A 25,028-nucleotide genomic window follows, 5' to 3' on the forward strand; every position below is an offset into this window, starting at 1 on the left:
CATGCCAACAAAATTAACAGCAGATTGGTACAAGTTATTCTGGTAACTAATATTATTCCAATTTTACAGTATGTTTTAGGAGAAGATAGATAAATTCCCTGTTAAATACTACTAGGTTCAATCAACAGGTTTTTCCTGTTTGGATTATCATATATTACTGTCTTCAATCACTTCAATAATTGGCAAGTTATTTATTAACAAATAAAAATATGAGTTAAACACAGGTTGTCAGTGAGAAATTTTGGCTTTAAAAAAGCATTATATTTATTTTATAATAAAAACAAAAAGTAACTTTTGTAAATAAAGATGGTAATATTCAAACTGATTCTGTTCTAAGCAATTCAGAAAACACCGATTTTGTCAAACGTTTAACACAAATGAGCAAACACTGCAATTGTTTCACGGTTCAAGCTCTAATCGAAAGCTGGCTTGAGTTATGCTTACGCAGGATGCAGAAGTCACAAGACATTAAGAGACATTTACTAAAAATGGTGTATCACCCATACTTACATAATGGTTGAAAGAGTCTTAATGTTATAATAAATTTAAAGCATGTTAATTGCTGTGTCAATTGGGACCCAAATATGTTTCACCAGAATAGGTAAACGCGTATAATCTGTCTGACATTTCAATTCTTCAGCAAATTGCACTAACCTATTATTCCTTGGCAAATCTTCAGTTTACAATAACATAATGCATTTTTTTGAAGAAAACAAATTACATGAGGAAGGAATTTATTCATTAAGTTTAACATACTGTCAGTTTACGTGAAGCAACTCAGAAGAAGGTGATTAATCATAACTGCATAAGGCACACATTGCAGAGTTTCTGATTTTCACATACTCCCTGAATAACATTTGTTAACACACTCATATTTGATAAGATCTTTTTGGACACCAAATAATAATTTATATCCATGATCGGAGTGACTTAGATGAACATTTACCAATACCAAAAGGAGGTAATGTTATTTTGAACCAGAAGGTGGCAATAGTTGAACAGCATTTGATATTATTTGTAATTATTTTTATCAAAGTTTTTAATTGCGGAATTATTCACTACCTAAAATATAAAAAACATATTTAGTGTTTCAAAATAAGACGACAAGTGAAATAAGCATGACAATGTTTTAAACCTTCTAGCACAAACCAAAGATTAAAGAACAATACTCTACTGATTCTTTTGTTAGTACAATGCACTGAACCTAATGATTTTTAGGTGAAAAATCACAGACTGTTTTGTAAGGGGTTTTTGATAACTGGCCTAGTGAGATTTCTTGCCACATCTTATCAAACCCACCTCATTAATTGCCTAACCTGTCTCCATAATGTCTCTTTTGTCCAATTCCATCCTCATCTTACCACATGCATTTCCTGGAACAACTCACCAGTCATGGATATCTGTTAAACATTTATTGCTCCTGAACCATCTTTGAAAGGCCACTGTGGACCTTGACAGTAAATGACCCTCACTGGCAACATAATGGCACAGCAGCCAAAATGCCACTCTGCTCATGGCACACAGCTGCCATGGCTGACACTCCCTCACATTTACAGCTCCGTTCTTTCACCGTAGTTGCTGTTTAACCACCAGGCCACCAATATTCACACTATGCTGCATGCTTCATACTGTGTGATTGGTGTTGGCCTGGCTATCGTGGCATTGACGTCTGGTACTGGAAGTCAGAGGTCCACACAGCCAGTATGAAAATTAGAGAGAATCGCTACTTTGTCCCCAATGCCCATGTTGACCTGTACCATGCCATTGTTCATAAGGTCAACATCACATACAGGGAAACACTGACAACTCAAACATCAGCTTTTACTTACTGCCAGCAACAAAAAGTGAACACAAACAAAACAAATAGAGGGGGCAGGTTGCCTCAGCAATGCAAATGAAATGCCAGCATCGTGACTATCAAATATTTTATAATCCATGGTGATTGGATGCTCATCTACAGGAACTGGCTGTCAGTCAATTCCCATTTAGCTTGCAAGTCCCCCACACAGCAGAACTCTAGCATGCATAAAGAGAACATCCTTCCTTCCAGTGTCCTCATCCTTGTCCTCAGAAAACAACTGTCCCCATTCTCCCAGTTCTTCAGCATCTGCCACACCATTACATTGTTTGCCCCAATTGTGCACAGGCTAATGAGGCAAACCTTGTTGGACTATTCTGAAGCATCCCTCCTCACACAGGTCTAAGCAGAGGACGTATATTTTCAGCTTCACTACATACTTAGTCAAAGCAAAGGCAGCACTGTATCTGCGCTCTACGTCAAATAGGGGGCTATGCAGTAGCACTGTGTGAGCGAGCACTAGGATAGCAAGCAAATAGCCCTGAGGTGCAACGTGGTGCAATCAGTGAGCCGGATGCTTGTCTGGGCATGAAAAGTGTCCTTGTCACAGCTTTTCAATACTAGTTGCTGGTGCACTCTGCAATACAAATCTGTGCTTCCTAAATAGCCTGTAAGTGGATCAGAGGTGCCATAATGGTTGAGGGGTTGTTAGATGCCAAAGTCTGTGGATGAGGTGTTAGGACAATGTCAATCATGGATCCCCGCCAGAAATGCTGTTTGGTGCTAAGCAAAACGGAGGTTGGTTTGCAACCAGAAGTCGGCAGATACCCACTCTGACTTCCATGCCAACAATTCCTGGTATCACGCTCGTTTTGAATGCTGGGTAAAATATGAAGCTGAATATTAAATGAAGTGAGTTGCAGTATTAATAAGGCATTTAACAAGATTGAATCTGCCTTATTTGGCAATTTGCCAATCTTAGCGAGAATCTTATCTTGACGCTCAGCAAATGCAGAAAAGATGCAACCAGATGCTCCCAATATCAAGATAGGACTTGTGAGATGTCTCAGCTGAACCTTCACAAATCTCGCCATAGCTCATGTTGCTCAGGACAATAAGATTCTGCTCATTTTTCTGTATTTTGCACTGCAAAACCAGTGTCCTGGCTGAAATTGCTCAGAATTACATGTTAAACCATGACCCCAAGACCCCCGCTCAAATGCTTTCCATAATAACATACTTCAGATGAAATTTTTGTTGTATCCCTTCAACAGTATATGGTGTTTTAAACAGACTTAAAACACACACTAGCAATTATTATACTTTACATTATTATTGTATGAATTGCATATGATTTACAGATGTAGTAAAGTCCCAAATAGTATGTAGTGATGCAACTACCTACCAAAAACATGAAAGCCCAGGACACATGTATATGTATACCATTCCATATCTCTACATTCGGAGCGGTTTCGGATCAGCTTGCAGCCATTTTGAATATCCCCTAAAAACATAATGCCTTTAGATTAGTCAAAACACATTTTTCTTGCAATATTATTAAACTTTCAATAGTCTTCTTTTATATTTGGAGTTTTATTTTTTGATTCATAAACCCAGCCTATAGTAGCCATTTTGAAATTAAGAAAGAAAATATGAACTCCTCTGCATCCATTTTGGAATACCCCTGAGCTAAAACACCAGATAAGAACAAGTGAAATATTCATCAACACAAAGTGAATAAACTTGTATTTTTATCTTTAAATCTTTTTATATCAATATTATTTTTCATCCCATTGGTTATGCCAATGGAATGATTCTCCAAAGTTTACTTAATCGTAAAATTCAAAGATCCCTCTCCAGTTCCACTCTTATGCTTAATGACTGCCAAATGCTGTCCAACTTTCTCTGAAGGGATGCAATTGTGCAAAGATTAAGAAGGAACAATTAAAATTTAGATCAGGTATAGGCATTAGAGAAACACCCATTTATTTTTAATAAACTGCATATTTACTACCTTTTTTCTAAATAACAGAATAAATTCAAAATATACTTGGACAATGATAAAGACGGAGTTAAATATAACTATTATAGATTCACAACCAAGAGGTAGAGTGTTTGACCTAAATACTAAATGATCATCTATGATCACCCCCCTACATTTTTCTCAGTCACTAAAACATGTTTATTCAGATTCATCATCTTCAGACCAAATTTCTAAGTTTACTTAAATTATCTCTTAATGAAAGTTGGTTTGGTGGTAATTTCCAGCTTAACACGGCATTAAGGAAGAATCAGCCTAATATAAAAGCAACTCAGGCTTATCAAGATTCTATAAGCCCAAAATATAAAGACCACAACTTTTTAATGATCTCTATTTTGGATTGATGACCAAAATGGGAAAGGAACAGTCTTTAAACCAAAGACTGTGTGAAGGAACTCCTGCACTTTTAATAATGAATTACATGAGTTAATTTCCTTAGTTGCTTTGTTCAAGCAGTGATGCAGTGCGGGGGCAGAAACAATACTTAAGATGCCATGGCAGACGATCTGGCCAAGATTCTAAATGAGTACTTTGTGTTGGTATTCACCCAGAAGGACATAGAGGATAGTGAGATTTGTGTTAAGCATGCTAAGACGTTAGAACATTTTGACATCAAGAAGCAAATGGTGCTGGGTCTCTTGAAGAACATGAAGGTGGATAAGTCCCCAGGACCTGATATCCCTTCCCCAGATTATTGAAGGAGGCAAGAGAGGAGATTGCTGGGGTCTTGACCAAGATCACTGTTTCCTTGCTAGCTTCTCGAGAAGTCCTGTAGGATTGGCAAGTAGCTAATGTTGTTTCTCTGTTCAAGAAGGGAAGTAGGGATAATCTAGGAAACTACAGACCAGTGAGTCTCACACTGGTGGTTTGGAAGCTACTGGAGAGAATTCTTGGATAGGATTTATGTTCATTTGGAAAAGCATAACCTAATTAGGAAGTTAGCATGGCTGTGTGCAGGACAGGTAATGTCTTACAGACTTAGTTGCATGTTTTTTTGAGTAGGAGGCAAAAGATGATTAATGAGAGGAGACCAGTGGATGGTGTCTACATGGATTTTAATAAGGCTTTTGACAAAGTGCCTCATGGTAGGCTCATTCAGAAGATAAGATGCATTGGATCCATGGTGATTTGGCCACATGGATTCAGAATTGGCTTGTCCATAGAAGGCAAAGGGTAGTGGTGGAAGGGTGTTTTTCTGGTTAGAGGTTCATGACCAGGGTATTCCACATGGATCTGTATTGGGATCTCTGCTGTTTGTGATATATACAAATGACTTGGACGAAAATATAGATGGGTGGATTAGTAAACTTGCAGATGTTACGAACATTGATGGAGTGTGTACAGCATACAAGATTGTCAAAGGATACAGCAGAAGATGTTACATATATGGGCAGAGAATTGGCAGATGGTGCTTAATCCAAGTGAGTGTGAGGTGCTGCACTTTGGGAGATCAAATGTTGAGGAAAAGTATACAGTTAATGGTAGGATCCTGAATAGTGTTGGCATACAGGTCGTTCTGCTATATGGAGTGTTTTGTTCACACAAATTTGCTATAACGTGACTGATGAATTGGGGACAGTGTTTCTAAAGCATGAACTTTTAAAACATGCATTGGTTATAATGCGATTCTGGCCTCAAGATTTTAAATGCTACTAATATTACACAGTTTTCTTACAACATGGGATTGCACGAGAACTGTACTACTGCATTATAGCAGAACTGATGGTACAAAGGGATCTTGGGGTTCAAGTCCCTAGCTCTCAAAGTACCACCCTATCTACTTGGGTGGCCAATGAAGATGCTTGCCTTCACTGGACAGGGAATGGAATGCAAGAGTCAGGATGTCATGTCACAGCTTCACAAGGGTTTGGTTAGGCGTGTGGCTTTGAGGGAGGAGCTGGCCAAAGTTCAATGGTGCAATACCTTAGCAGGGATAACAGTGGAGGAACAATGGCGGATATTTCCATGTATAATGCAGAAGATGCAGGATCAGTTCATTTCAAAAAGGAATAAAGATCCTAGGAGGTGGTATGGGATGACGTGGCTGACGAGGGAAGTTACGAAAAATATAAAGTTAAAAGAGAAAAAATATAACATAGCAAAGATAAGTGGGAAAACAGAGGACTGGGAAGCTTTTAAAGAACAACAGAGGATTACTAAGAAGGAAATATGCAGAGAAAAAATGAGGTAGGAAGGTAAATTGGCCAAAAATATAAAGGAGAATAGTAAAAGCTTTTTTAGGTATGTGAAAGGGAAAAAAAATGGTTAAGACTAAAATTGGGCCCTTGAAGACAGAAACAGGGGAATATATTACGGGAAACAAAGAAATGGCAGAAGAATTGAATTGGTACTTCAGATCTGTGTTCACTGGGGAAGACACAAGCAATCTCCCTGAGGTAACAGCAGCTGAAGGACCTGAACTTAAGGGAATTTTTATTTGCCAGGAAATGGTGTTGGAGAGACTGTTAGGTCTGAAGGTTGATAAGTCCCCGGGGCCTAATGGTCTACATCCCAGGGTATTGAAGGAGATGGCTCGAGAAATCGTGGATGCGTTGGTGATTATTTACCAGAGTTCGATAGATTCGGGATCAGTTCCTGTGGATTGCAGGGTGGCTGATGTTGTACCACTTTTTAAGAAAGGTGGGAGACAGAAAGCAGGAAATTATAGACCAGTTAGTCTGACCTCAGTGGTGGGAAAAATGCTGGAGTCTATTATAAAGGACAAAATTACGACACATCTGGATAGTAGTAACAGGATTTATGAAGGGGAAATCATGCTTGACTAATCTTCTGGAATTCTTTGAGGATGTAACTCTGAAGATGGACGAGGGAGATCCAGTAGATGTAGTGTACCTAGACTTTCAGAAAGCTTTTGATAAAGTCCCACACAGGAGGTTAGTGAGCAAAATTAGGGTGCATGGTATTGGGGGCAAAGTACTAACTTGGATTGAAAGTTGGTTGGCTGATAGGAAACAAAGAGTAGTGATAAACGGCTCCATTTTAGAATGGCAGGCAGTGACCAGTGGGGTACCGCAGGGCTCAGTGCTGGGGCCGCAGCTTTTTACAATACATGTTAATGGTATAGAAAATGGTATTAGTAATAACATTAGCAAATTTGCTGATGATACTAAGCTGGGTGGCAGGGTGAAATGTGAGGAGGATGTTAGGAGATTACAGGGTGACCTGGACAGGTTAGGTGAGTGGTCAGATGCGTGGCAGATGCAGTTTAATGTGGATAAATGTATAGTTATCCACTTTGGTGGCAAGAACAGGAAGGCAGATTACTACCAAAATGGAATCAATTTAGGTAAAGGGGCAGTACAGAGCGATCTGGGTGTTCTTGTGCACCAGTAAATGAAGGTAAGTATGCAGGTACAGCAGGTAGTGAAGAAGGCTAATAGCATGCAGGCATTCATAACAAGAGGGATTGAGTATAGAAGCAAAGAGGTTCTTCTGCAGCTGTACAGGGCCCTGGTGAGAGCACACCTGGAGTATTGTGTGCATTCTGGTCTCCTAATTTGAGGAAAGACATTCTGGCTATTGAGGGAGTGCAGCGTAGGTTCACGAGGTCAATTCCTGGAATGGCGGGACTACCTTACGATGAAAGACTGGAGCGACTGGGCTTGTATACCCTTGAGTTTAGAAGACTGAGAGGGGATCTGATTGAGGCATAAGATTATTAAAGGATTGGACACTCTGGAGGCAGGAAACATGTTTCCGCTGATGGGTGAGTGCCGAACCAGAGGACACAACTTAAAAGTACGGGGTAGACCATTTAGGACGGAGATGAGGAGAAACGTCTTTACCCAGAGAGTGGTGGCTGTGTGGAATGCTCTGCCCCAGAGGGCAGTGGAGGCCCAGTCTCTGGATTCATTTAAGAGAGAGTTAGATAGAGCTCTCAAGGATAGTGGAATCAAGGGTTATGGAGATAAGGCAGGAACAGGATACTGATTAAGGATGATCAGCCATGATCATATTGAATGGTGGTGCAGGATTGAAGGGCAGAATGGCCTACTCCTGCACCTGTTGTCTATTGGCTGTGGAGGCTTTGGAGACTGTGCAGAAGAAGTTTACCAAGATACTGTCTGGATTAGAAGGTATGAGGATAAGGTGAGGCAAGAAAAACGTGGGTTGTTTGCTCTGGAGTAGCGGAGGCTGAGGGGAGACTTGATAGAAGTTTATAAAATGAGGTGCATGGATAGAGTTGACAATCAGAATCTTTTTCCTCAGAATGTCTAATACTGCGGGCACACTTTTTCTGGGGAGGGGGCATCACATCCAGAACAACACTGTGGCAGATAGGCCTGTTCCTGCGCTGTACAGTTCTATGCGCGTTTGTATGCGTGCACATTCAGAGTAAGCTTTGCCCAGTGACACACTACTATTGCACAATCCAGTTGAGACAAGGTACGAATGCTGATGTCAGCAATGGAATGACAACTGTGATTGTTCACCTGTCCAGGAGCCAGTTTGTGTACACAATACAGGAAGAGAAGTCTCCTGAAAAGAATAGATCTTGCTTTTTCGCCATGACGTAACCAAAGCCCGCATGACAACTAGATATCCTTTACCACTAGTTTTTGTAAGCTGTTGCTCTTAACTAGTGACTAAAACACTTCAAAATTAGTGTGCCAATCATCTGTGTTTCCTACAAACATAGTGAAAGAATCTGGGAATAAGATGATTGGAGAACAGAAGGTTTTGGGGAACAAAGTGAAACCCTCATTGAATCCTGGTACTACCGAACCATTTCTCCTCAGTATGCTTTCCTCCACTGATAATGTTTAGGTTTGTTTGTTCTTCTGTGCCTGTTTGTGCAGAGAGTTAAGAAGGGAACTAAATAGTCAAGTAATAATTAATACAGTGACGTTGATAACTCATTTTTGTTTGTCTTTAGTTAGAGTTGATTTATTTGTAATAAATAATAGTTTCATGTTCAGTTTGCTTTGTTAAACTGACAAGCAGATTTGGAACTTTGAGTACTTTGATTAAATCTTTACCTTCTGATATTGTTAAACTGACAATATCAAATGGCTTCTTTCAGTGTTGTAATGACTATAACCCTATGACTGAAACCTGAACATTCCTCTTATAGTATGATGTTAAGCACGGAACATAGTCATTACAACACTGAAAGAAGCCATTTAGTTCATCAAGTCCAATTGGTCCTTTGTGCAGCTGCAAATTGATTTCCTTCAAATGTCCATTTACTATCCTTTTCAAATCATTCTTTGCCATCACTTCAATCAGCATAATAGACAGCAAGTTCTAGGTATTCACTAATCAATACATTAAAAAAAAGTTCCTCGCATCGCACCTACAACTATTGCTCAAAACGATCAACCTGTGACACATACCATTAGCTAATGGGAAAAAAAACGCGATCTTCAAGTTACTGTGACATAAGGGTGAACTCGCCAATTGGATACAAAATTGACTTTATGGAGGTGAGGACAGTGATGGAGCATTGTTTTTCAGACTGGAGGCCTGTGATCAATGGTGTTCCATAGGGATCGTTACTGGATCCACTTATGTTTGCCATTTGTATAAAAGATTTTGGATGAGAATATAGGAGGCATGGTTGGCAAGCTTGTGGATGACAACCAAATTGGTGATATAGTGGACAGTGAAGAAGGCTATCCAAGACTACAAAGAGATCTTGATCAACTGGATCTATAGGCTGAGGAGTGGCAGATTGGAGTTTAATTTATATAAATGAGAAGTATGACATTTTGTTAAAAGAAACATGGGTAGGACTTATACAATTAAAAGTAGGGCCACCTATCACCCTTGTCCCCATCCACCTACTGTACTCTCAGCTACCTTCTCCCCAGCCCCACTCCCCCCCCCCCCACCCCCCTCCCATTTATCTCTCCACCCCGGAGGCTCCCAGCCTAATCCCTGATGAAGGGGTCCTGCCCGAAACATTGAATTTTCTGCTCCTCGGATGTTGTCTGACCTGCGGTACCTTTCTACTCTAATTTTGACCCCAAGGTAATGCTGTAGAGCAGAGACCTTGGAGTTCGGGTACATAGTTCTTTGAAATTTGCATCACAAGTCAACAGGGTAGTTATGGTGACATTTTAGTATGCTTGCCCTCATTGCCAAGACATTTTTAGTATAGGAGTTGGGACATCATGTTGAGATTGTGCAGGACATTGGTGAGGACACTTCTGGAGTAGCTTGTACAGTTCTAGTCACCCTGTTACAGGAAGGATATTAAGTGGAGGAGATTCAGAAAAGGTTTACCAGGATGCTGTCGGGAATGGAGGGCTTGAGTTATAAGAGGAGGCTGGACAGGCTGGGGCTTTTTTTGCTGGAGCGTAGGAGATTGAGGGGTGACCTTACAGTGGTTTATAAAAATCATGTAGATAAAGTCCCTAAGGTGGAGGACTTCAAAACTAGGGAGCATTTTTGTAAGGAGAAAGATTTAAATATGACACAAGGGGCAAATTTTTATTTTAAAAAACATAGTGGCCAGTGCGTGGAATGTACTGCCAGAGGAAGTGGTGGATGCAGGTACAGTTACAATGTTCAAAAGATATTTGGATTAGGACATGAATAGGAAAGATTTGGAGGGATATGGGCCAAATGTAGACAGGTGGGACCAGGTTAGTTTGGGAACATGGTATGAATTAGTTGGACCGAAGGGTCTGTTGCCATGCTGTATGACTCTGGAAGCACTTTAAATGATTAAAAAATGGGTCACAGGTAGACAGAAGCAGATAGTTTTCAGTTGTTGAGAGGTCTAACCTAACAGCCATTTAGATAAAAGTAAATATACAAAATTTAGAGCAGAGGAAAAAAAATAGAATCAATTGCAAAGAATTGAAAGGATGAATAATTCACTTCCAGGGTTAGTGGTGGAGCCAGATACTATGTCAAGACTCAAGATTACTTTGGATAGGTAAATGAAGGGATATGAGAACAGGGTTGGTAAATGTGACTCAGATCATTGGCTGAATGGACCAAATGGCATTCTTTCTTGAAACTATATACATTTAAAATCAATCCCTTAACTATACTTCCAGTTCCTGATTGATGTTTGCCACTGTTCATAATAAACTTTAGGATATTTTAGTTGCATAAAATGGAGCAACATAACTGTAAGCAGTAATTATTGTCACAGTTTTAGGAGGCTGAGGGGCGAACATTCAGGCAAAGTTGTGAAATCTGTAGACTGTTACTGCATACCATTTCAGATTAATTTTAAACTTGTGATTACAAAATTCTGGTCTGCTTGTGTTTAAAACATTTGTAAATGGAGACAAGTGACATTTATGAAATGTTACAAATACTTTCAAATGTATTTGCAACCATTTGAAACTTGGGAGTTTGGAATGGGTAACAACGTAAACAAAACGTGCGCCACTGAAATATGTTAGCTGCCACTACGTTGGCAGAGTTTAGTACAGACTGTACATACACAGTCTGAGAAATTTAGGATTCCCCACAGAACCAGAAGTTGTAGCAACCTTACTCCAATTTGGCAGTAATAGCTCAATGGTAACTTACAATGAATTGGTTCCGTGCCTGGATTACAAAATAGGGCTAAGTATTCAAGTAACAATTTATAAATTCTGAGGTAGAAAGACCGTCATCATTAAGATGCCAAATTTTCTGTTTAGTTGGATCACAGGTTGAAAGAAAATATATTATTCCAAAGAACAAAAACAATACCTACGAACATCTTAAGATAACTGAAAAACATTATTTTCACTTTTGGGAAGAAATATCAGGATACTTACAATATAGGATTTCATAGTCCCCTGAGTTAGACATTATGAAATTTGTATCTGGTGACCAGTCAAGGTGTGTAATATAACTGGAATGTCCCTGAAGGGGGGGGAAAGAAATAATAAAATTAATTTATAGATCGTATGCCGACGGCATTTTTAAATTGAGAAAAACAATTAGAAATGCAAGCGATATCCACTTCAACTTCAAAATGCTGGCCCATAATACATTTGAACTTTAACTTTTCCTGCCCATTTTAGTGTTAGAAATTAAATAAGGCAGCAAAAAAATGGTTAGGAGTTCTGATAGAACTGCTCACTTTGCATGGAGAAGTTATTTCTCCATTTGGGTGTCGGCTATGTAGGAAGCACCCACTCCAAGCAAACAACTGACTTAAAAGGACACTAGTAAATACATTCAATCTGGAAACTATTGTCATTTTCTGAACTGCTTTAATTATTTTTGTTTTTTTTGGCACTAAGATTCTCAGTAGATTTTGTCCACATTGTTCAAATTTTCTTTTACTCTTTGCACCAATTCTAGTATCAATAAGTTTCACATGTCTGTGATGCTTGGAACAAAAGAAAGAGATCCTAAGGAGGGATGTCAGACAGAGCAGATGTAAAAGAAGTGACACAGCCAAACTTGGTTTTGGCAGACAATAGTTGAAGTGGTTCTTCTTCACAAAAGAAACTAAGACAGTGCTATTAAAACATGACTGCGAGAAGTGTGGTGTTATACATCAAACATTTTGTAGCAAGGTTTGAAAAGAACATCAGGGTGATCAGCAAGCAGTGCACCCTGATGTCAGAACACTGACAATTGTAATGGTATCATTAGAATGGCACAGTGGCTCACTGCATTCATCACATGTTGTTTCATCTCTATATCAGGTTTAACTAGATTGAAATCATTTTCGTTACTTTCCAGTAGTCTACTTGCATTCCCTTTGTTTTTGCTAGTTACTTTTCTGTTCTTTCCCCTTGATTTCACCTGAGTCATAGGGATTTTTGAATGGACATTATGAGCTTTTCAAAGAGCTTTAATAATTGTTGTTTCCTTATTTTAATATTCTCTATCAATTTTCCCCTAAAAATTCAGTAAGAGGTGATTAGTGGCTTCCATTCTCAGAGTGCTTTAATGCACCACCTCAAATCTCCATCTGAAATAACAGACAAGCTGAACATAGTAAACTGGGTGCAACTTTCATTTGACTTTATCTAAAATTTTAATTAGCCATTCGCATTTAAACTGAGTCTACCTCTGAATCTCATTTCCCACAAAATAAAATTGCCCAAATATAATGACATGAGAAGAGGGCTAGCTGCCTATTGAAAAGCATATCACTATATGTCTGCCATTCCCCAAACACTGGGAATCTCTTTACAAAACATCAGAATGAGCATATGAAATATTTCTGCTTTAGACAAGGGACAGAAATCACACCTTCATTTCAAAATGTGTCTGCACACCATCTAAAGATTAGAACAGTAAATAAAACCTGACATGCTTAATAGATTCTTTCAAGGGAAAAAAAGGCTTCAGTTGCAGATGAATTTTTATAGGCTTGCTTTGTTCTTTTTACAGACTGCTGTAAAATGCAAACTATTCATTTGAGAAATTCTGCCGCATGCTTTAAGACAAATCTATTACACAAAATGAGTGAACCACGTCAATCTTTCCAAACAACAGCTTTAGCACAGTACAACTTACTTATCTTGTAAAGCAATACGCTATCAATGCTAAATTTCACCTGTATTACATTTTTGGGGTAACGTGATTTTTCCTTAGCTGTAAAAGGGAAGCTGAGGAACAATAAATGTACTTAAAAGAAACTAGTTTAAACACTGCAGATAGGATCCAACCTGACAAAGTAAAAAGATATGACCTAGTTTAGGACTGTCAAGCAAAATAAAAATCATGATCTTGCAACATAAGCTTTTAAATATTAATCATGTTGTGGTTCATATTTAATTGATACCACTGCTGCACCCATTTCATTGATGATGTTCAAGGTGATTCTTGACATAAGATAGGTATGTGTAGACTAAATTCAGTGATACTGTGCTTCTATTTAATATAAGGAAAACCAAATTGACCTGACTGATTCTTCTGCACGCAAATTTAAACAATTCATAAAGACACAACAATTAATCAGTCTTCAAGGTCTAGCATCTGTGCAGACCAGCCAGCAGTTGCACCAATATAATCTGAAGATTTACAGACGAGAGGATCATGCTTTTCAAAATAACTGGAATGTATAAGCAGGTCAGTTTACATACTTTTACCAATAAAACTTTAATAAACGTTCACAATAAATGAATGAATAGTGACTAGAGATGGGCTTGTTGTGAGGTGGCAATAAGACTACAGAAAGCAGAATGAAGATTTTACATTACGAATAATCATCTGGTCATCTACTTATTTTTGCTGGCTTTCTTTGACTCACTGCAGCACTGATTCATTATAGTACATTATTAAAAATAATTATAATGCTGGGATATGATCAGCAACTAACACAAGGTTCAGAATTGCTGGCACAGTAGAAATAGGAGTTATAACTGAGAAGGTTCAGATATAAGATTCACCTTGCACTCTCCTGAAGTACAAGACACTGGGTTGTTAGGACAGACCAAAAACACAATAAGAAAACCAAGGACTTGGAACAACCATCTCTACTCCCAAACTTTCACCTATTGCTGAGAACTCCTCTCCATCTTAATACCCATAGTTTTGATAATCTTTGTTACAGAAGAACAAGATGTAGTCACAACTGAAATTTACAGAACACAGATTCTAAGAGAGCAATCCTCAGGCCACTTTGTTGAAGAAAATTTTAATGACACAGATACCAAATCTAACTTTTTCTCCAGTAGTGCTGAAGACACTCAAGACATGGGTTACAGAGTCCATTCTTCATTTGACACATTGCCACGGTCAAATCAAAATACATGACATCATTGGTTTCTCTGCTTCATGTTTTGTGTGCTGTGGATTTGCATGCTAATCACAGGCTGTGTGGTAACTTTGATCATCAAATTAAAAAAGTAAAATCAGCAAAAATTGTAAATATATTATTCACAGAATATAACTGATTATTTGTCAGCCTGAATACTAACACAATATTTGCATGTTTTAACAAAAATGCCATTTATCTCAAAGTTGATATGCAGATAGCTCAAATGATGAGCTCTTAGTAAAAATTATGCCAAAGTTCCTCAGTTAATCAGACTTCACAGATCATTTTACATTGCTTAATTTCCCTGCAATCTAGAAGTTGAATTCCAAAAGTTAAATGTTTTTATACAATCATAAGCAGTTTATTTCCAGTCTGTGAGAAATTTGGCAGCTGTACAAAATTCCTTTGGCTGAAATTTGAGCTTTGAGAACAGGCTAGATTCTTCTTTAAGAAAACCAGAGATTTAACCTTTGTGACTATTCATGCTTATTGAAAATTACCAAATTATATTTATTGGGTATTCAGAGGAGGAATCAAGATTTCTGAGTATCATATTCAAACAAAAATATATTTTCATAAAAAATTTAAGAACTTTGGACAACACAATGATTGCGTTCAAGTACTGACGAGCAGCAATCAATAAAATAAATACAATGAACAAACTAGTAGAGTATAAATTTGAGAAAATCTAGAACACGCTTTGAAGACTGATTTATTAAGCCTGTGGACTGAATTATGTTGAGATACTGAATACGTAGAGATACACATTACAACACATGGCATGAAAGTAAATCTGGCAGGTTGTGCACCACTGAAATTATGCTGGAAAAGAGGGTCCTGGGAACACACTGGCATCATGCTTTGAAGGAGGCAGGATGGTTTGACAGAGGGCTTATGTGATTTTGGGCTTCATAAAGAAAGAGACTGAGTACAAAAGCAGGAAACCTATGCTAAGCCCTTATAAAGCTCTGTTTAGGCCCAAGTAGATTACTGCATTCAGTTCTGGTCACCACTATTTGGTGCAACTTGAAGCACTCACATGACCTCTGATGTAGTTATGTTGCACTGACAGTCACGAAGGGAGCAGCCTCAAAAGCCAGCACATGAAATGTGGACTCTGATAGCTGTAGACAGCCATCTACTTTATGGAACAGCAAACAATAATTAGAACTTCAGTCTGCAACTTTGCACTGCTGGGTGACTAAGTATGGCTTTGCATTTTTCACTCCTTGATCAGCTGGAGAGGAAAGGGCACTGGAAATGGATCTTCTTCCAGTCTGAATGGCAAAATTAGCAGGTAACCACACAGTGTTAGACAGAAAAACCTGAAAAATTAGGAGTAGCAACTCTCATCAGTTTTGGGGAAAGAGGGTGACAAACTGCATTGTACCTTAGATCTCACAGAAGAACTGAAAAGCCAGATTGAAGAAATCTTGAAAGGCTTGGAACCCACTTGGAATTACCCACAAATGTTATTTTAGAACAGTATTTTTGAACAACAGAATTCAAACTGAGTGGAGTCTGCGGACCCAGAATACTGCAGATCAGTGCACAACTGCACAAAGATATTTAGCTCAATCTTGCAAGTTTGAGCAATACAGAGATGATCTCATTTGAGATCAGACTGTCTTACGTACAGAAGGTCATGCCATCACAGCACATCTGCTGACATAAGAAAAACCTACTTAAAAAGCTACAAATGTACAGAAGATCCATTTCTAGTGCCCTTTCCTCTCCAGCTGATCAAGGAGGGAAAAATGCAAAGCCATACTTAGTCAGTCTGTCAATTATCAACTGGACAGTATTAATGGGAGAACGGATGAAGTTTGCATTGTGCTAAGACAAAGTCTTGGTATCACAAGTGTGCAACCACAGAGAAAAGGAAGAAATATTTCCAGAAGGATCAGCAGAAAGATCAAGGCTAGACTACAGAATGTAACTAACGTAGAGATCACCATGTAAATTAAAGGAAACATATTCAGCATGGGAAAGGCAATTCCAAGAAAGTGAATCACTTGCACTTCAAGTGTTTTGCTGAAGATGGCTGCTGGAGAAATTTCAGATAATAATTCTGAAGAATCACATCAAGTCATACCACAAGTAGGAAATATTGGGCTGAAAGAGTCTATTGATAAATAGTTTCTGACTGTTAGACTGTTAGCTACAGAAGGTGAAGACTGCGGTGCTACTTGCAACGTAATGTGCTTTTCAGACCTGTGTGAAATTGCTCAAGATGATGACCCAAAAATGAAACCATCATAGCTAACCAAATTGAGAATTCAATGCAATAGTAAGTAGGAAGAGACAATTCTAAATAATAATACTAAGCAAAATCCATTCACCTCAGTTGAAGGAGTTCAAAGCTTGTACAGTGGAACTCCCTCATCAGCGGTTTCGGTTTCTGTGGTCTTAAGTTATCCACGGTTTACCACAGCCCGAAAATATTACATAGAACTTTCCAGAAATAATTCCAGGGGTCTCCTGGGAAAGTAAATTTCCCATCTAAATAATAGGTTTTGCTACTATCCGCGGTATCTGTGATAGGTCTTGGAACGTACCACCCGCGGATATGGGGGACACCTGTACTAGTAACCCAACATGGAGTAGAAAAGGTGTGCAGCATTTTATAAGGCATAAAGCCATTTATTGTTAAACAGATCCGAAAACAAAATTACAAAGATGTATTCACATATTTTCATCGTGATTGCCATCCTGAAGTGGAAGACCAATTCAGCATAGAACAAAAGAACGTAAGAGACAAGAGCAGAAGCAGACAATTTGGCCCATCGAACTGCACCACCATTCAATAAGGTCATGGCTGATCTTTTCATGGACTCAACTCCACTTACCCACCCCATCACTATAATCCTTAATTCCTTTACTGTTCAAAAATCTAGAGATTTGAAAATCTGCAGGGAGATATGACAGAAGTCTACAAGGTTATACAGATTTACGTAAGGTAAACAAATAAAAGCTGTTCCTATTTGCTATTTATGGAACAATAGGATGCAAATAAAGTCTCTAGGCACAAATGCAGGGGAGAATGTGAGTAACATTTTTTCTTAAAAACGCAGTTCAAAGTAATGACCTGGAACATGGTAGAAGGAGAGATGATCAATGATTTCTAAAGGAAATTTGACAGGCACTTGACGAAAATAAACCTTTAGCGGTCTGAGGCTCAGGTAACAGAGCGAGGCTGACTGGACTGTTCCTTGTAGAACTGGCATGGAGTGGACATACCAACTTGCTTCCTTCTGTGCCATGACTCTATGGAACTTAGCATACTTCAAAAGGGCAGACAGTTTGGTAGAAAGAGACATTATCTGGCAAATAAAATTTAAAGAGGAAACCAAATTGATATATTAGGGATAACAAGAAGAATGAATATAATCCTAAAGTTGCACGGGATAAAAGAGGGGATCAGGGATGGTAGGCACACATCTCACTGGAAGTTGGTAGGACAGATCGTGAAAACGGTTAAAAAATTTTTTATTGGATAAAGAGTAGATGTGAAAGCAAGTTAGTTATGATAAACTTTCACAAAACCTTGGTTCAGTCTCAACCAAAGTTGAGTGTGTGCAATTCTGGCATCACACTTTTTAAAAAAACTGAAGGCTTTACAGAAGGTGCAGAAAGCATTTTTTTTTTGGGGGGGGGGGATGGAGAAGAGGGGAGAGGGAAATATTGAGAGGAAGTTCGAAGAGGAGCTCAACATCATGAGGTGTATAGACAAAGCAGATGGAGAAGCTGTTCCCATTGACAGAATGGTTGAGAACTTGAGGACACACATTTAGTGATTGGCAAAGAATCAAGCAGAAGGAAATTTTTTTTACACAGCCAAGTAGTTAAGACTTGGAATGAAATGTTTGAAGTGATGAAGGTGGTAGAATCAATGCTGGATTTTAAAAGGCTGGCAAATATGCCCTAGGTAGGAAAGAAAATTGCAGGGCTACATGAAAAAAGGGTAAAGGACTGGGACTGACTAAATTTAATTGCAGGGATACTTGAAGGGTGCCAAGTGGCCGTCTTCTGTCGTGTAACTATTCTATGCTTCTCATGACAAAAGTTTATATCTGAAGTTACAACTATTAACTGTCGCGGGAAAACCCTTTAAAATTAATTCAAGGAAATGATTGACATTACCACCATTTTGTAATAAAATGATGAGGACTCAGAAAACAGGTTTATCATAGTATTTCAGAAATAGCCAAATCGGGACCAAAAAATGCTATCAAGGAAAACAGACATTAAAACAAGCCACCAAAGATTCTAGTACCTAATCATGAAGAACAGACCCTGAATCAAAATCAGGTGAAGCACCCTGCTCCAGCAAAAATATAAATATCTTTTCCCTGGCTGAACAGAATGGAAAATTACTGAAGAAAGCAAGAGAAAGATGGACAACGTTCTGGGTAGATATTAATCATGCATTAATAAAGGACCCAGAATATAATGGGGTACCATGGTTTTAAAAGAGACTTTATAAGACATCTGGGATTGAACACATCTGGGAACTCTCAATTGTAGATTAAAAAAAAATCCAAATAATTGAGAGGATATTTTTTTGGGGGGGGAGGGGAGGGGAGAGAAGAGAGTCCAATTAATCACTGGTTGGAGAATCTACTCTTCACAAACTAGCCATACCTAACGTGTTTGTTTGAGCATTGGTGCCAAAATTATTGAGGTAGATATTGGCAAGAGTTTACTCACTGTAAGTAACATATCAATGAAGTGCTGACATTTTTACAGGAAGTACGCTCTTTTCACAAACTGTTCAATCTAAATATTTTCTGAAATCATTTCAGATCTTTGCCAATTTTAAATCTGTAATCCTGTGTGTAACACGTTAAAACATGTTAAACTAATCCCATTAAGCACAACAATTTGAACAAGTCATTAATTTGTCTTTATAATTCATGGGTTATTGGAACAATAGAATGAAGCATTTCAAAACAAAAAAGAAAATTGCTATGTAGCAAATGAAGAAAACAAAAGGCTTGTGCTAGAATCTGCATAACATTTTATACTCGAGACATTCCTGTAGGTTGTAGTTTAACTGTATTGACTCAGCATACCTTCACTTCCAACGCAAAATCATGAAAATCAAAGAATGACTTATTACACAAATGAGTCAAGTTTATATGCATGTTAATGCTCAAAATACATGCAAAGTTTGACAGTATAACACATTAATCTGAAAATCAAAATTGTAGAATTCAAACACTTATGTAGTTTGTAAAATATTCATAAATGCTATATTAGCACATGATTCAGAATCCCTATTGCTGAGTCTGTGTAAAGCTAATATTTGGCAATTTCTTGTTTCTATGTCAGACTTAGAGTCTGGGTTACTTTTTGAAATGTTTTGAAAGAGTCTGACATAGTCCATAACAAAAGGTGCAAAATAAATCATGACAATGGTTTCAGAAGTGAGGCACTTCAATTACTAGGATTGATTCAAGAAGCTGGACATGTTCTCCTGGGGGATGATTGTGGAAATTTGACAGACATGTTCAAAACCATGAGGAGTTGAGAGAGCAGGAATGGAGAAACTATTACTATTGGCAAAAAGGCACAGATTTACGGTGATTGACCAAACATGAGGAAATGTGGAAAATCTTTTTTTAAAACACAAATGGTTAAGATCCATAATGCACTGTTGTGGCAGGGGGCAGATACAACTGACAATGCAATTGGTCGATTAGATTAGATTACTTACAGTGTGGAAACAGGCCCTTCGGCCCAACAAGTTCATGCTGACCCTCCGAAGAGCAACCCACCTAGACCCATTCATTTACCCTTTCACCTAACACTACGGGCAATTTAGCATGGCCAATTCACTTAACCTGCACATCTTTGGACTGTGGGAGGAAACCGGAGCACCCGGAGACTGAAGAGAAAAAAAATTGCAGGACTGACGGAATCAGGGGAGGGTAATTGGAGGTTAAAGTACTTCTTAATGAGAGACAGAACAAACATGAGGTACCTTCTTGCTGTAATCATCTAGACTCTAGAACTCTCAATTTAAAAAAAAAATCAATATTGATCAAATGTAACATCCCATACACAGGCCAGCAGAATAGAAAGGCTAAAATCAATAAAGTGTGGGTGATGCATTTTGGGAAAACAATGATTAACTGATTTATTGTGGAATCAAAGGCAGAGTTTTAAAGAGACTGTGAAGAGAGACAGGGGGTCCTGGTATTTATGTGCTTAGATCTCAGAAGGTGCAGGGCATATTGTAGGAAAAATTTATAAAGCATATGGGAATTTGGGTTGAAATACAGGCACAGTTTGAAAATCGGAAAGTTATTCTGAACCTTTATAAAGCTCTAGTTAAGCCACAACTAGAGTATTATTGGAAGGATAATGATGGGCCTGACATGGTACGCAAGGGTTTTGTCAAAAACTGGTTCAAGGATGATGGATTTTACGTATAATGTTATGTTGTATCAGCTAAGTTAGTTGTACATGGAGCAAAGAAGCTCAATGAAGATTTGACAAAGTGTGAAAATGAAATGTTTGGATAACATACATAAATAAAATCTGTTTTAATTAGCTGAGCATAAGGGCAAGAGCATGACAGTTTAGGCTGTGGTAAGAAAAGTGCGCCAGATGTGAGGAAGAGCCTTTTTATTATACAGTAAATGTTAACAATCTGAAACTTCTGAGTGGAGGAAATGGATGAAATGAACAATTTCAAAAGAAAATGGATGGCATCTTAGGAAACTAAACTTGCAGCACTATTGGAATAAAGCATGGGGAAATTAGGCTGATAAGACTGCAGGAGCAAATTACCATAGATGCTGGAATCTTATCAGAAAACAAATGCTAGAGATCATAGTGGGTCAGACAGCATCCATGGAGAGAGAGCAAGTGAATGTTTCAAGTCTTCATCAGCTCTGATGAAGAGTCATCTGGATTTGAAATGTTAGCTTGCTGTCTCTCCATGGATGCTGTCTGACCCACTGTGATCTCCAGTATTTGTTGTTTTCTAATAAGATTGCAGGAGAGAGTATCAACCTGGATTCATTGGGCTGAATGCCTTCCTTCTGTGCTGTAATTACTTTGTGACTTCTCTTGCATTAAAAAACAACTTCACAGCACCTCACAAATCAATTATTCAACATTGAAAAGGTGCATCCTAAAAAGGATCAGTTGTGTTTTCTTTCCTCAATAGTTTTCACTGCTGTCACCATTAAGCATAACCAAGTGTCTGGAACATATAGTAAACGCATGTCTAAAAGATTAAAATACACATCATAGGGACCTATATGTTCTTGTCTAAACATTACAATGTATCTTATTTACATTTGATAACTGTACATTTAATTTTCTCAACAACACTCGATGTTAGTTCATCATTTGGAGGCTAAAATTAAAGGTGCAATATTAAAATTATATTGGATTTTTCAAAGTTTTTTTTGATCTTTGACACTTTTTTAACATCAACAATTTGGAAATAAATTGTAAGAAAAACCGATCAGCACAGGAACATAAATTAGAACAATGCATTTAAATGTGAGCTATATTTGTGTTTCTGATTCAGTTGAATCATTAGGGGGAAAAACATATATGCAAATACTCTACAATGATTGCTTTGGAATTCAACCGTTAAGGAGGACATTAAAAAAGAAGCCTATTTTGTGAAAGCATGTGCCTTGACAGAGCAAGCCCACAGAAAATATCAATAATAGTCAATCATACATTTCTCATTAATTCCGACTCATTAAAGTTTTTTTTAATTACTCACTCACAGTGCATTTTCCTTGTCTGCTGTATTTTCTGCCATTTTCAGCTACTGTGTAGATGTAAATAAAATTGTCATGGGACCCCACTGCCAAGTAATTACCATCTGTAAACAATATATAAAGTGTTAACTATATGAATAATAACCATGCTGTTTCAGCACATCAAGTTTCTTGGTAATATCTAAAACTTTCTTGAACATTTGGTCAGGAGTAGTTTAAACAGCATATCATGCAATTTACTGAAATTATTATATTAGCAATCTCCAGCCCTCTAATAAAGTCACACATACACACTTCTGTTATGGGTAGCTTGCTATAACTCAATCTCAGGCACAAGCTGTCTCATAACTGGCACTAATGCTCTCTGAGCACAGGTTGAGTGAGTGACTATTTATGACAAATGTGCTCTCTCAGGAAATTGAAACCTTAATTATTCAATTGGCTGAAGCCTAAAAAAAGGGCAGAGTAACATTAAGCCTGCTCTAAATAAAAAAAGGGGCTGATTAAATCATAATTTCAAAGATCAGCACTATTTTAAGAAATAAAAATCAGAAAATTGGAAACAGTTAACAAGTCAGGAAGCATCTGTTCGGAGAGAAACAAAAGGCAATGTTTCAATTAATCTTTCATCAGGTCATTAGCCTCAATTTTGATTATTGCCAACCTTAAAGCTGCACTAGAGATGTTTGTGGCAAGAGCTTTTCCTTTGTCACCATTCAACTGATTGCAATGTACTGTCATCTTTCTAATCTGGAACATTTGGGTCCAAATAATTTGTGCATTATATAAAGATACTGAATGGCCATTTCAAAGGACAGTTACGAGTCAACTGCATCGGAGTAGTTCTGGAGTCGAGTGTTGGCCAAACCAGGAAAGAATATTAGTGAACCAATAGGTTTTTAGAAAAATTTGTAATAGTGGTTATGGTCACCATTATTGAGACAAGCTTTATATTCCATATTATTAATTGAAGTCAAATTCCACAAGCTGTAATGGTGGGATTTATATTTCCATCTACAGAGCATTAGCCTGGACTTCAGGATTATTGGTCTAGTGACAATGTCACTATGTCAACTTCTCTTGCTAAAATAAGTTTGGAATTAGTTAATGAAATTAAAATATGAAATGAAACAGTAAAGTAAATATCCCCAAGGGACCAACTCAGCAGAGAGGCAAGCTACCTGAGAAGCAAAATCATCTATCAGTACCTTTTAAAGCTCTAGATAATTGGAGCAAAAATGATTTTTTTTTTGAAGAAGTTAATATATTTCATGTACAGTAATATAAAATCTTCCTGGTACATGTACCAGTGATTTGGAGATGCTAGTGTTGATCTGGGGTGTACAAAGTTAAAAATCACAACATCAGGTTATAGTCCAACAGGTTCATTTGGAAGCACTAGCTTTCAGAGTGTTGCTCCTTCATTAGGTGGACTATAACCCTGTTGGACTATAACTCTGTTGTGAGATTTTTAACTAAGTGTACCAGGAGAGCCTAGAAACTGACAAAGAATGGGCATACTCTTAAATAACTTGTATAGCTCAAAATTAATCTTGAATGTAGGCCTAATGACACAAAGACAAGGAGCTACAGTAAAATTGCAGCAGAGGATTGAGGCAGGTTATAAATTAAGCTAAGGTTTAGCCAAATTCCAATTTTATTATAGGGATAAAAAAAAATGCAATCAAGTGTTGAATTTAGAAGATATTTGACAGAAATGAAAGTTCAAAATACATTTTTTTTGAGCAGGATCTGGGAGTATGCTTCCCCAAGAAAGGAATAATTGCTTGTTCACAGTTGATGCTTATTTTCTGGGCTATCAAGCCATCTATAATCTAACAGCAAATTTAAAATTCTTTTGTACGATTTGCAGATATTTTCAAGTATGAAAATTAAAGTCTCTGTGTGGGCTTCAATGCAATTGGATGGCATTCTATTTCATCAAAAGTAGAACCCAAATACACAACACTTTAAAGTTGCAAGTATAATTACTCCAACAAGTAATGACTTTTATCTTTTCAAGACAAAACTGTCTCATTATCACATAAATAAAAAGCCTGATGCAAGCATAGAATGGCTTGAACTGTGGAAATATTGACCGTACAAGTTTGAAATCTATACATCTTAAAATTGTTTTATTTCAATACTACTTATTCCATGTGAAACAAAATTCTGATAATTCAAAATTAATTTGACTTTTATTCATTTACTGTTTTGATCCATTTGTTATGGTAATATTACTGTAGAGGAAATAAAAATTATTACATACTCCAATCATTAATGAAAAATTATCAAGTACAAAAAAGTCAGGGTGCAAGAACAAGCCCAGGAAGCAGAATTGTGCACTCTCAGATGAACGTGAAAGTCTCCATATTGGGGTTCACAATTCAGTCATTAATTATTTATGCATTTCAAAGATGGATGACATGAGCCCTTTCTTGATCTGTGCATGGTAACAAAGAAGCCTCCTCTATTAGGGTGTAAACAAAGTGAAAACAGCCTTCAAACTGAGAACATAATTCACTGCTAATACTTATTGTCAAAAAGGAAGCTCAGGTCATGCACTGCAATAGTAATTACTAGAAAAATCTATATTGGAATCTTGGTATAACAGATTCAAAACTCCAGCATATCCACCAGGAATGCTTCCAGAAGACCAATTAATGCTCATGAGAGACTGTTTCCTAACCTTTGGGGGTAAAAAGGGTATAATTAACCTGGAAGAAAATAAATCTTTACTAT

At 37.7% G+C, this 25,028-nt stretch overlaps 1 protein-coding gene across 2 annotated transcripts in view; it reads right to left on the reverse strand.

Annotated features, from left to right (window-relative positions):
• Window positions 1-25,028, reverse strand: part of LOC132819726 (echinoderm microtubule-associated protein-like 4) — a 292,630-nt gene that overhangs the window by 12,618 nt on the left and 254,984 nt on the right. For both annotated transcript variants that reach the window (XM_060831410.1, XM_060831409.1), the window contains 3 exons: window positions 22,293-22,390; window positions 11,588-11,675; window positions 3,204-3,302 (listed from right to left, as the gene is read on the reverse strand). In XM_060831410.1, the coding sequence (XP_060687393.1) occupies window positions 3,204-3,302; window positions 11,588-11,675; window positions 22,293-22,390 (285 nt within the window). The remainder of the gene's footprint in view (window positions 1-3,203; window positions 3,303-11,587; window positions 11,676-22,292; window positions 22,391-25,028) is intronic.

The sequence above is a fragment of the Hemiscyllium ocellatum genome, chromosome 10, assembly GCF_020745735.1.
Source record: "Hemiscyllium ocellatum isolate sHemOce1 chromosome 10, sHemOce1.pat.X.cur, whole genome shotgun sequence".
Taxonomy (NCBI): Eukaryota; Metazoa; Chordata; class Chondrichthyes; order Orectolobiformes; family Hemiscylliidae; genus Hemiscyllium; species Hemiscyllium ocellatum.